General features: G+C 34.4%; 1 protein-coding gene across 5 annotated transcripts in view; it reads left to right on the top strand.

Moving 5' to 3' along the window:
• The window catches only part of SNTG1 (syntrophin gamma 1), a 279,759-nt gene that overhangs the window by 177,006 nt on the left and 89,026 nt on the right, over positions 1-13,727 (top strand). For all 5 annotated transcript variants that reach the window (XM_072411228.1, XM_072411230.1, XM_072411226.1 and 2 more), the window contains 2 exons: positions 7,569-7,703; positions 12,525-12,581. In XM_072411228.1, coding sequence (XP_072267329.1) covers positions 7,569-7,703; positions 12,525-12,581 — 192 coding nt within the window. The remainder of the gene's footprint in view (positions 1-7,568; positions 7,704-12,524; positions 12,582-13,727) is intronic.

The raw sequence follows: 13,727 nt of genomic DNA, 5'->3' as shown, positions 1-13,727 counted from the left end.
TTTTTCAATGAAAGTTTTCTTCTCTATACATAGTACATTATTTGTACATTATCTATTCATTGTCTGCTCATTTCTTCATGGTTTGGTCTATTTAAGTAGCTAGAGATAAGCAACAATCGCATAGGACTGGAAATCCAGAGAAAGTGGCATTATTGTACCCACCCCTATTGTGTGTATGTTGTTGTTTTTTTTTTTTTTAAAATAGTTACCCTTTATTAAAATTAACAACAGACATTGGGAAAACTGGACATGTTTGTTTAAACCAGTCATGAGAAAAAGAAAGCATACTCTTTTAATTCTAAAATTAGAATATTATAGAATTTCATGGTCGACTAATTGACTGCAAATTGTCCAGGTTTTGTGGTTGAAAAACAATCCCAAATCATCCCTTCATTACTGAGCTTGGCAATTGGTATGAGGTGTTTGTGCTATTATTCCGTGTTTAATTTTCACCAGACGTGGTGCTGTGCATTATAGCCAAATATCTCCACTTTGGTTTTTTCTTTCCAATTGACATTGTTTCAGATGTCCTGTGGTTTGTACAGATGCAACTTTGCAAAACTAAACCATGCTGCCATGATCTTTTTAGAGACATTTTCTCCTGTCAACCTTTCTGAAGAAGCCATACTTGTCCATTTCTTTTCCAATTGTACTGTTATGAACTTTAACATTTAACATGGTAACTGAAGCCTGTGGATCTGAGATGTAGGGAATTTTACAATTTCACTTAGCTTTGCACAATTTGACCTTGGGGTGGACTTGCTGGGAAGACTTGTAACTGTCTTGAATGTTTTCTACTTGTGAATAATCTTTCTCACTGTAGAATGATGGATTTCAAATTCTTAATAATGCCTTAAAACACTTCCCAGATTGATATGCAGCAGGAATTACTTCTCTTTCTTTCTCTGGTTCCTTAGCATTATGTTTGCACACATCTGAATGCTGCAGACCATCAAACTGCTACTAATCAATTATTCAAATACATTTAATTAGCACCACCTGGTTGCTACTTACCATCTTAATGGGAGTGGTAGTGGAGGGAACTTAGTTTTTACTTCATCTTTAAAATGTAAATAATGATACAGTTCAATTTTCCATGTGCTTCTCTTCTGAGGTTGTAAGGATTAGATGATTTTGTTGTTTTTTATATTCTGATATTCTTTCTTTTTCATATGACTGTACAATACATATAAATATATTTGCATAATGTACATTTCTGACATGCTTCAATATAATTTTTAGCACAGTTTTTAGACATTAGTCAAATACCTATGCATAGGCAGAAATGTACACAAAGGGTAAACAATTTCAGCAAATATCCAGCAGTAGATGTAAGGAAGTATTTCACCCTCTCTAGGTGAATATTGCTGACATGTTTTCTAAAATCAATGTAACATAATGAACCTGGGGTTCCTTTTTTTTGCCATCCCATGCTGCCTGCCTCCCTACATCTTTCAAGAAAACAATCCAATGAGCAGTAAAATTTAGGGGTATAGTGCTATTTCAGTGTGACTTTCAGTGTGACTAAGCCACTAATAATGATTTTATACTGCAACTCTGTATTACTGAATTATGATGTACTGAATTATGATGGATTACAAATGTTGAGTTCACAAGTTATAAAATAATTTATTTTTTTATTGACCATTAAAAAAATTCTTATTGGATGAAAAAGTTAATCAGAGCATGGGGAAGTAATCTCAACATTGAAAGCCTCTTGGTTTTTGGTAATTTAGTCTATATATATATATATATATATGGACTTATTTAACAAAACAAAAAAAACTCAATAAGAAAAAGTACAAGTGGGCAGCACAGTTGGCTCAGTGGTTAGCACGCCTGCCTTCGCAGGACTAGGTCCCAAGTTTGTATTTCAGCCAGGACACTATCTGCAAGGAACTTGTATGCTCTCCCTACTTCTGCATGGGTTTCCTCCGGGTACTCTAGTTTAATCCCACATCCCAAAAAACATGCAGTTAGGTCAGGTTGTCCTTAGGTTGACATAGTAGGCACATTAGATTGTGAGCCCCTTTGAGGGACAGTTAGTGATTTAACAATGGACATTGTAAAGTGTTGCTTAATATGTTGGTGCTATACAAATACTGGATAATAATAATAATAAAAGATCATTGCTACATTTAAAAATACTTAGTGATTCTCATTAATGTACTGCATTTTTATCCCATCTAAACACATTGCTAAAGCCTCGCAGCATGTTAACAATTTGAAAGCCTCCAGCCCTCATAACTGATTGCAAATAATCAAACATTTAGTAAATGTGGGTAAGCAGCCAAATTGCAATCTGCAAGATAGTTCCAAAATAGCTGTATTTTTTTTTGTACAAATTTTATGGAGGGAATCTTGTTGTGTAAAATGAATAGATACATGGTTCTGTTAACAAGTATTTGTGCAAATATCAATGTATGGATATATATATATATATATATATATATATATATATATATATATATATATATATACAGAAGCTTCAAATGTGGAAAGGCTGTGGCTGTATGTATAAAGGATAGTATAGGTGCTATAAGTTGCTTAAAGATTTGCATCATGGTCGCAGGTGCATTCCAATCTAATTTCCTGTGGTGTAATTATCTGCTCCTGAGTGCAGTTTGCTGTGAGCTTAGGAGTTACCAGCCTTGTCCCTATCCAATGGTGCAAAATATGCCTGTAAAGATTTCCATCTGAGTTTCCTCTTGTCTTCCACCCAAGGCATCTAGGGGCAAATGGTGTCACACTACTCCAGGCTAGATTCTGGGGAATTTTTCACCAATATCCCTAAAATATCCTAGTTCCCAGGAAGGAATGCAGTAATTCCATATAAACATAAGCAATGATTAATGTATAATTAAAATCTGCTTGTTACTACTTCTTAAAATGCGCTTTTAAGGCCCTAACTCAGCTCCAGCACTCACCAGACACTAGTCCCCCAATGTAGCGCTGCATTCTTTGCCGATAGCAAGCCCCTGCTTAGCCTCAGTAGGCTAGTTGCACTGTCCCAGCACATAGTTGCTCCCAGAACTTCTGTTTGCAAAGGATGGCGTCTGAAGAATAACTGACAGAGGACCAGGAGCCCACAGATAATGCAGTACTGGAAAGTCCAGCAGAAGCAAGTCCAGGAAGCAGAGCCAGAGGTCATACACAGGTAATCCATCCACCAAACAGGCTCACAGGCAAAAGTCTGTCCAGGCAGCATGCAATCTCACATTCAAGAAATTAGCAACAGTAAATCCAATTAATAACACAGCAGCAGCAGGTCAGCCCAAATAATGCTACAGTATGCAACTGGGAACTGTGGGCAGATAAGTATCTCCTAACCGTTTCACATCCCAAGTTCCCCCTGATAAGAATAATGGTTCCAAACTGGATAGAACCTCATCTTCTGAAATCCCCCCTATAGAAAGGTAGTAACAACTCACTGTTTATGTTTGTTTTTGGTGTGATATTTACTTTAGATTTGGATGTTTTTTCTGAGGTTGAACTGCCCATTTGCAACTTGGAAGGCATTTAGTCACTCCAGAAGAATTTAAGAAACAACATCATAGTTGATTCCTGAGATCCATGAAGTGGCAATATAAGTTGGCTATACGTGTTTGTACATATTTTTGTCTCTCAAGATGATTGTTCATTATCGTCTCGGGCAAAAATTAAGTATGTGTAGAGGTGCCCCCTCAACATCGTTAAGGAGTCGGTAGTGGTTTGATTTGTTGGATCACTAACCATCAACAGCCATTACTAACTTCATTTTAAGTGAGTTAAAAAAGCGTTGCTACCACTCACCCTCCCCTCTTTCCCTCTCCAAACCAAGCAGTACAGTAATCATCCTCTAGAAATGGTCAGCAACAACTATTCTGGGTAAATGAAATTGAAAGTGCATATTTGGCATAAGTGTTTGGCATCATCATTTTTTTTTCTGTGTATGATCAAAAGTGCACACAATATGTGTGAAGGTATAAGTAGGTAAGTATTTTTGCCCTACCATGGATGGAAACCATTATTATTTTATAATACCTAAGGAATATACAGTTTGCTGTATAGCACAGGCAGAATACAAAGAAAAAACCAATATGTTCCGATTCTAATTACCTGATATTGCTTGGCTGAAATAGCTGTTTTCAGTTCCTCTGCTGTGCCTGACATTTATGTGAAATTCCTAATATAACAGATAAAACAGCATATAAATAATATATCGGAGAGGCTGTTCTATTTTTGTCTTCAATGGAGTTTGTTGGTATTTACATTGCAGAATGTGACAGTAATTTTACAATTTATTGCTTCGTTACATAACCAGTGTGACTGTTTTCATGCTTAAAATTCCAAAAAGTGTCTTTTAAAAATGCATTGCTTCCATTCCATCCCAATCGCTGATCTTTTTAGCTTTGAAAAGAACATCCATATAAAGATTTAATTACCTTATTAGTTTGGGCTTCTACAATTGAATTATCAAGAAGGCGGACATAAAGTTTGTGTGATGATTTATAGGCTGAGTGCTCTTCTAAAATGTCATTGTCTGCAATTACAAAGGGCAGACATAAAAAAAAGATTGTATTAAATAATGAGTATTTTCCCCTAACGATGGGAGATTTCTTTATAACTGCTTTCTGTTTAAGAAGATAAAACATGTAACACTGAAATTCCCTGCACCCCTGCTTTTTGAAGAGCAATGCTGACAAAGCTAAGCTCACTCCCTGTGTTGCCTGCTGGGAGTGTAAGCCAGGGATGAGCCATTCAGTAGAGTTGCTGTTTTTACATTGTTCAATCACCTAAATATTGGCAATTCAGAAATCCAACCAACACAATTCATGGCACTAGATTGCACAAATCGATATACATATGATAAGAAAAATGTAAATGTTTTTAGTTCCCCTGGTTTTGAAACCAATGAGCTAATCCATGAATACCAAAAGCCTGCAGATTTTTAAATATCTTATATGTTCTTATTACAGCAGCAGGCATGTTTCCCATTGCTGGCATATGGCAGCCAATAAATGTGCCAGCTTTGAAGCCCAGGTGATGAGATTGATAAAAGAATACACCTTGCTAGGATGAACTCCTGGTCACCTGACAGTTTCCTCCCCCCCAAGCCCTTTTGTTGTAATCTAAATGGGGCTTCACTTTCTTTAGAGTCCTGAAGAAAACTGTAAAGAGCACCACTGGGCTTTATAATGTGTCAGACGATTTTATAAATTAAGAAACAGTAGTGTTTTACGTGCCTTATAGTTACTGTATATCTTTGTCTGCAGCAATGGACAATGGACATCTGAGCATTTTTCTAACACATTTTAACATCTACTCATTACTGTAACACCAAAAATAAAGGTGTTCTTTACATTCCAAGATTAATACTTGGTCTCAAAATAATTAGTACAATTTCTAAATATAGTGCATGTTTCCAAGTCCAAATGCATATGGCAAAGACCTAAAACAGGAAAGCACCATTAATTCTCCCTATCATACTCTACTTTTTTAGTGCTATAAGTAAAAATTATAGAATAAAATTTAAAACTGTAGTGCTTAAATTGTTTCTTTTTAGTATTGGTCATTAAAATAAATATACCCTACTTGTGGCTCGATACCGAAAATTAACCATGTTGAAGTATTTGTCATGTTGATAAATGTGGATTTTTTCATTGTTTCTTTTGGAGTTTGGAATAAAGCTGCAAAGATAAAGAGTTAGAGTTTAGAATACATCGAGTTACTGACACAGAACAAGAGAGGCTGAAAAGGTATTGAAGCAACAGGCTCAGCATGACAGTGAATCAAGTAGTATATGCAGAAGGTCATCACATTATCTTACTTAAACTAAAGAACTTTTTTAGTGGTGGATGACAATATTTCTTTCAGTACAGGAAGTATAATTGCCACAGTAATTGAACAGTTTTTCTTTATACTGTAATCCTTGGGCACTTTTCATTTAAATGAGTATAGACTCGAATAGCTTCAGGTCAAAAGCTGCCAAATGTGACAGTACAAACTGTAATCTCTGGTTAAATGTCCGTGTCAGTTCCTTATGGCCAAGACAAGTTACTGTATTTTCAAATGCCTTGGGCACTAATTTTCCTATTGTTCTAAAGTGCGATAGTGGGTGGATTTGATTGCACAGCCATAAATAAAAAAAGACATAAGAAAATATATACATTAAATATATTCTAATAGAAGTATTTAGTTATTTTAATCTTCCTTTTAGTGCTTTTTGGGGAAAAAGAATTGCGAAAAATATGTTGGCACTATATATAATAGGACAGCATTAATAGCTTATTTTGTCCATATACATTAGAAAAGGAAATCTGCATGTCATTAAAAAATTATGCTGGATGTTTGATAGAAATACCAGAAAATCCATATTTTAGCTGGATCATCGTGTACTGGCCTTTTCAGGAATACTGCTTTCACAGTGCCATTGTTCAGCTGTACACCCATCATTAGGCCCTTAGTTTGTGTAGGGAACATCAGTTTCTTCTTAACAATAGCGGGACAGATGTTCCAACTATTGCCCATGAAATTATGAAAAAACACTCCTTTTTTGTTAAATAAATGTTAAAGATGGGCATAAAAAAAAAAAAAAAAAATGGTTTAATTATATTTCCAGATTCCTAAAAATTATTGGCTACAACAAATTCTGTTAATTAGTATAGTGAGATCAAGTATTGGCATCCCATCAGAATGTTTTAAAGAAACATTTATATTCACTATATTTTTTCTCAAATTTAAATGGTAATGATTTATCATCATTTAGGATCAAACCTGTTTTTTTTTTCGAAAATTGCTTTTCTAAACCCACTAAGGCTACGTACACATGTCAGATGATTCTCGCCCGATAATCGCCTCAGGGCTGGTATCAGACGAGAATCTGGTGTGTGTACAGCGCTCGTCCAACGCCGTTGATGGGTCCGTCCTTGCGGATCGACGAATGATCCTAACCTAAATGATCTTAAATTGCCATATTCACCTAGTAGAGCAGTATTGGTAGTTATTACCTAGAGTTGGCTGCCAGATGTGCAGAAACATGTTTTCCTGGCAATTGTTGGTTTGATACTTATGGATCTCCAACAAATAATCTTAAAAAATGGCTAAAAAAAAATCACGTACCAGTTTCTATACTTTGTTGAGTTACTATTTCCTTAAGTTTCAATACCTACCCAAATGTATATTCAACATAACATAATTTCACTTTATACTGTCATAAATTAAAAAAAAAATATAGTAATGTTGCAAATCTTTTTAGCTGGAGATCCTCTCAGTAGGAACACTTCTTATTGAAGGCTGACAATATTAAGTCAAATAGCAAAAGTCTTGTTGTCTCCACCTGTTTAGTGACATCTTATATTTCTGGATTACTCTTTGCTTTTTGCCCCAGTAAAAATGGTTGCCAAGACAAATAGGGTGATATTTTCTCTAATAAAAACTCGACAGATGTTTTAAACTAATTGGAAAAAAAAGAAGAAATCTTTAGTCTGTATATAGGTAAGTATGCTGCATATACCAAAGATACATTTATTGGATAAACATGGTATTTATTCTGATAATGCTCACTAAAACATGTTTTCTGTTTTAAGGCAAAGACAGGAATTTGTTTGCTGCAAGATGGTAATCAAGAGCCTTTCAAAGTTCGACTCCACTTAGCCAAAGACATACTGATGATTCAAGAGCAGGACGTTATCTGTGTGTCTGGTGAACCTTTCTACTCTGGTGTAAGTAATTCATTTAAAATTAAGTAGCCAGATATCTCTCAAAAAAATGTTCTTAATGTGTTTTACAATGTGCAGGGCATTTGTGTAAATGATGTGTTGATTCATAAAAAAAGAGCCAGACCCCTTTTTCCTTTTGAGACCCAGGGTGGTTGACCTAAACCCCCTGCTTTACATTTCAAAAATGTTTAATAAATATATATATATATATATATATATATATATATATATATATATATAAAATATATATATATATATATATATATATATTAACCATTTTTGAAATGTAAAGCAGGGGGTTTAGTATATATATTGTCAGTTTATTGTGATTTTTTAATATAAAAATTTTAGTAAATCAGCAAAATGCCAGAAAGCAATACAGTTTATGGCCTACTGTTTCTTCTAAATAAAAGCTATGTTTCACATGATGGTAAAAAATAAATAGTGATGCATTTGCTGCATACCCTTTTGCACAACAGATAAATCTCAGTTTGCATCAATTTGTGGTATTTACTTTCGTTGTTAATCAGCAGGAAGTATGGATTGTGTACTGTAGCCTGAGGCTTAGTATGCAATAGTTAGGGGATCTAAGGGGATCCAGATATAAAAGTTAACACAACAATAAATATATATATATATATATATATATATATATATATATATATATATATATATACTACAAGACTACAAGTTTAAAAACGTTCTAAATATTAAACCAATATAAGGTACTCCATGCAAAAGCTCTGCAGATTCTGCATTTCTGAATGTCATTGCCATTATCTCATTGATGAATAATTTGTGCTGCCAACCTTTATAACAAAAAGTAATACAGAATTTAATAAAGAATTTATCATCTGCTGTTACTGAATTTTAGAAACTGATAGGCAGAAGATGGATGGATGATTTATATTTTTACTTGTCATGATTAAAGCTACATCAACATACCATGATGGAAAATTAGCAAAAAAAGCATTTTTTTAAACAACAGAGACATCCGGGATGTAACTAAATAATCAAATATCACTTTAAAGTCCACTGTAAAGGAAGCACCAAAGCTTAATGCAAGTGTATAGAGAATGCTTATAAAGTAAGGGTAATTTTTTTTAAAGTTGCTGATCAAATCTGTCTCTCCTACAGCATTCGCTAGTAACAAGAACATCCTAAGTTGCTGTGCGTGGGATGTATTTTGCTGGGAAGAAGCAGTGGTTAGAGTGACAAAAAAACTGTTGGGTGGAAAGGGGCTACCTAGGGACCAAAGTAGGAAAGTAATACGCTGCTCCTAACCAACATGTAGAGAGAACCTCTCATTTACCTGTAAAAACTCCTATGACTTTAAAGAAAACGATTTTATGTTTGCTGGATCACCCAGCTTCACTGATTAAAGTGTATCCTCTCCAGCCTTAGAGAGCTTTAATAAATCAGGCCCAAAAAGGTAATAGTACATGTATAGTGGGATTTGCGTATGAGGGAGAAAGTAGTTGTAAGTACCGTGTATGTCCTCCTACCATTCTGTTATCTATTATATGCAAATACAAACATCATATGCAGCAAGGACCTGTAGTGGAGAACCAGGCAGCATTTTTATCTGACTTTATTTTGGCCCCTGTGCTCATGTACGACAACAAGCTCTAAAAAAGGTAAACTGAAGTGTAAAACAGGAGCATGCTACAACTGAGGTCTGTCAAATGTAGTTGGAAGGAGGACAGGGGGTTAGGGAACACCTACAGTTTTTGTTATAAAGGTACACCTTTGATGGTCAAAAAATTAATGATGATCAATGTGATTTGTAGACCTAGAATTTCACAATAAAAAAAAATGTTAAAATGTTTTAAATATAAAGGACATCTATAAGGTTTGGACAAGTTTCCTTCTGTTTTTGTTAATTACGGTGTTAATTACGGTGAGATAAGCCAAGACTTACTTTAACACTTATTTGTGTGGCCACCAGCTGTCCTTTCTTCTTTGCCCTCCCCCCAACAAACATGATCATAATAATGGTACCTGGTGGTTTACATTTTAAAGTAATTTGTAGCCTATGACACCTTATAGAATGCACTAACCCACTATTATAAAGGTTTTGTTGCCACTTAAACTAAAATATGTCTTAGTTAACACTATAAAAGATCAACAAAAAAATTCAATGTTTATGAACATTTTGTGCAAATCTTGCAGAGTGTTTTTTTGCCTTTCATTGACCATCTCTCAAACACCATTGTTTCAATGAGGCATAGCACTGAATATATTCATGGAGGGTTAATGCTTATTAAACAGCAGTAGTCAAAGCCACATGATGATAATGATACTTTTGGTCTTATTTGAAGACATTTACAAGGAACAAAGTAACCAACTAATCTGAAGTTATCTTGTACTGATCTGTCATGGGTAAAGTGAACTCTTATTGCTATGTGTACTAAATTTTAAGTAACGTTAGATCACATACCTAGGTAATCCAAGCTAAGCATATATTAAAAATGAACAAACTGACGTTAACTTCAGTTATATGCCATTCATTTTACCTGTAAAATCTGAGCCCGGTCTCACATTCTCTTCCTTCCTATTGGTCATTTAGAGATGATTAATTTTCATAACCAATACTTTGAAGATTTCATTTTACATAGAGCAGGGAATGCTTTTGTAGGTCGTCATCTGTTGTCATTCCTCCACCTAAGGACTAATTCATAGTAGGAATGTTGCACATTTTGCTTATTTTCCAGTGCAGATAACATATATACAGACTAAAATATATTGTTCTTTTTAACCAATATTTTTGCTTTGTATTGTGTTTTAGAAGCACAATATTTTTTTTTTTTGACTTACTAATTTTCTTTATAAAACTGGAAAAGATACACTGAAACACAACCATGAAACTGAGGTTTTTGCAGTCCAAAGAATAGTGATGTCCTGCCAGGACGATAACTTACTTTAAAAAGTTTTTTTGTCATGTTTTTTTATGGTCATGTACAAAAATTTTACGTATAAAACTTGTTTTACTGTTCCAAGTTCCGATAATAAAGATAATGGTTGCCCTATATCTTTTTATATTAAACTGATAACAAAAGCTGCGGATGTTACAATCTAAATTACCTGAAGGTATTTTGGTTTGGGAATCTAGCACAATAATTTTAATGTTTTGCCTGTTTTGTCTATTGAAATGTGATCCTTTCAAAACACAATGAGATACACATTAACCTATAAATTATGATGTAAAGAACCCAACAGACTAAAAGGACCTAAACACATGGGCATTGTTTGACCTTAGCTTTGTAAATGCTAATCTAAAAAGATTTAGCAAGGCTTTTCAAAGTAATTAAATAGCTTTTAAAGTTTCTTGAAGCTCTTAAAACACCTTTAGTTCCAAAAAGTGTTACTTGTGGTTGGCATTCTTGCCCAGAACCTCGAAGTTAAATACCACTGAGCATACTACCTCTATGGATTTTGTATGTTATCTCCATGAACTCTTTTAAATGGCACGGACAGATGTAAATATTTCCTGTGCTGCATATTGTTAAGTAGTATGGTATAGGTGGGCAATATAAAAATATGAAAAACATTAACAATACTTTTGTACAAGTTTTTGCTCCCTTAATAGTTTCCTTGTGTTGTGTGATAACATGGATTTAAAATGCGTTTAGTTGATATTTTGTGTTGTTGATATACACACAATGGTGTAACATGTTAATTAGACAAAATCTACATTATTTTGCAAATAAAATATAGATAATAAGCATAAAAAATGAATATAATGATGTTTTTTAAAATGAATATAATGATGTTATTTATCCATTCTAAATACCCAAATGTCTGCAAATTAAAGTAAACTGAAACGTTCCTTTCACTTAATTAAAGTGAACAATCATGTTGTTTTATGAAGAAATGACCGAATTATTTACATAGAAGATTTCCATTACAAATGTCCACCTATTGACCATAGAATGACAAATGAAGTTCAAAATTCTCCACTGGCTTTGTTTTATGCAGTATTTAAATATTTCTTTTTCTGTAGGGGATGAATGAGTAATGCTACATCTCATCTGAATATTATGTGTCATTAAGAACTGTCAGCTGCTGGCACGTCTTTATGTGATGTATGTGATCACACATTACATTTGTGGTTTACCCCATTGGATTGATGAAATGTGTGTATACACATACACACTACATATATATATATCAGTCACCCTCGTGTGCATTCCAAAACTTTACATTTCAGGATGTAATAAAAAAAATTACCATAAAGTTATCAGGTTCTAAAATTATTTAAACCTAACGTCACATATAAAACATATGCAAAATTTAAGGATTGAAAGAGATTGTACTTTCTTTTTCTTATGATATGTATATATATGTGTGTGTGTGTGTATATGTATATATATATATATATATATATATATATATAAATATGTAAAAATAAGTAATTATTTTTGGTCTGTGGCATTGTAAGGCTTGCCTTGCAGTGCTGGGGTCTTACATTTGAATTCCTTCAGAAGACTTTCTGCATGCAAACTGTATGTTCTTTTCAGGTTTCTTCTGAGTGCTCCAGTTATTTCTCATAACTAATAACTTTAAAGAAAAGTAACTTGTTTCTAACCAAATTCTTCCAAGAGAAAATGCAAGTTTGCTTGTGTGATTGTGGCTGAACATTGTAGATTCTAAGTGTGCTCAAAGATGTTGGTAATAGTTGTAGTTTGTAGTAAATAGCAAAAACATTTTGGGAAAGGGGAATAATTTGCACCTGCTACAATTGAAAACTGTTCTTTTGTTGATAAGCAACACAGTGTGTACATTTTCATTTCTGAGCGTAAACAGTTTATTTGGTGTTTCTAGGAAAGAACAGTAGCAATCAGAAGACAAACTGTAGGAGGATTTGGACTCAGCATAAAGGTATGTTTTACAGCGTTGACCCTTCATCTTTATAACTTCGTGGTACAGTTTGTTCTGCATGCTGAATATAAGCTTCTCTGCCAAACTAAAACTGCTGGTCCATTCTTGCCTTGTTAGTGTTTGGAATTAATCACAATATGTGGGCTTCTGCTCATCTACCCGCTTTTTAAGAATTGATCACAGGTTTTCAATGGAATTTAGATCTGGGGTGTTTTCTGGCCACGGGTCCAAAGATTCAATGTTATGATCTCTGAGCTCCTCTGTTTTCACTTTTGCTGTGACATGGTGCTTCATTATGCTGGAAAATAACACAGATTATTACCAAATTGCATCTGGATTGTTGTGAGAATTTGCTCTTAGAGGAAATTTGTATACCATTCTTTAAACAAGGCAGTGTTCTTGGGCAGAATTGTGAGAACCTACTCACATGAATTGTCTCACGATGTTTCACTGTTGGCACTACACAGGTAGAGTACATTTTCTTCTCCAGACAATCAGTTTTCCAGATGTCCCAAACAGAAGGACCATTCTTCGTGAAAATACCCGTACTCCAGTCTTCTGCTGTCTAGTCATTGTACTTCCTGCAGAATTTCAATCTGTCCTTGTTGTTTTTGTTGGAAAGAAGTGGCTTCCTTCCTGCCCTTCTTAACATTTTTACCTCACTGTACCTGCAGATGTATTCACACCTCTCTGCTGCCAATATTTAACAAGTTCTGTACTGGTGGCAACACTATCTGACTAGCTGACTCCCCAGAAGGCAACAGTCCGGGTTTGACACTCTTGGACATCTTGAAGCCCTCTTCACCGCAACTGAACATCTCACCCTAATGTAATTGATGATCTGGTAAATGGTTCTTTCAGGTGCAATATACTTGAAAGCAATTTCTGTGCACATGAGGCCAATTTTAGGCAAAACAATACATTTCTTTGGGAGTAACCATTGCTAACACAAGAGAACAATGATTTCAAGCACATTGTCCCCTCTTTTAAAACAATCAGTCTGCCCTTAGAAATCTATCAGAATGATAGAGTATTTCTAGCTGTACTCATTCACACCTTGACCTGTGCCTTACAATTATTATGCATCTGATCACTGCACAAAAATCTAAAAATAATTTGTATTGCCACCACAAAAACTCAAAGCCA

This window comes from Pyxicephalus adspersus, chromosome 5 (assembly GCF_032062135.1).
Source record: "Pyxicephalus adspersus chromosome 5, UCB_Pads_2.0, whole genome shotgun sequence".
Taxonomy (NCBI): Eukaryota; Metazoa; Chordata; class Amphibia; order Anura; family Pyxicephalidae; genus Pyxicephalus; species Pyxicephalus adspersus.
The sequence above is the reverse complement of the archived record's forward strand: the minus strand, read 5'-3'. Positions and strand labels throughout refer to the sequence as shown.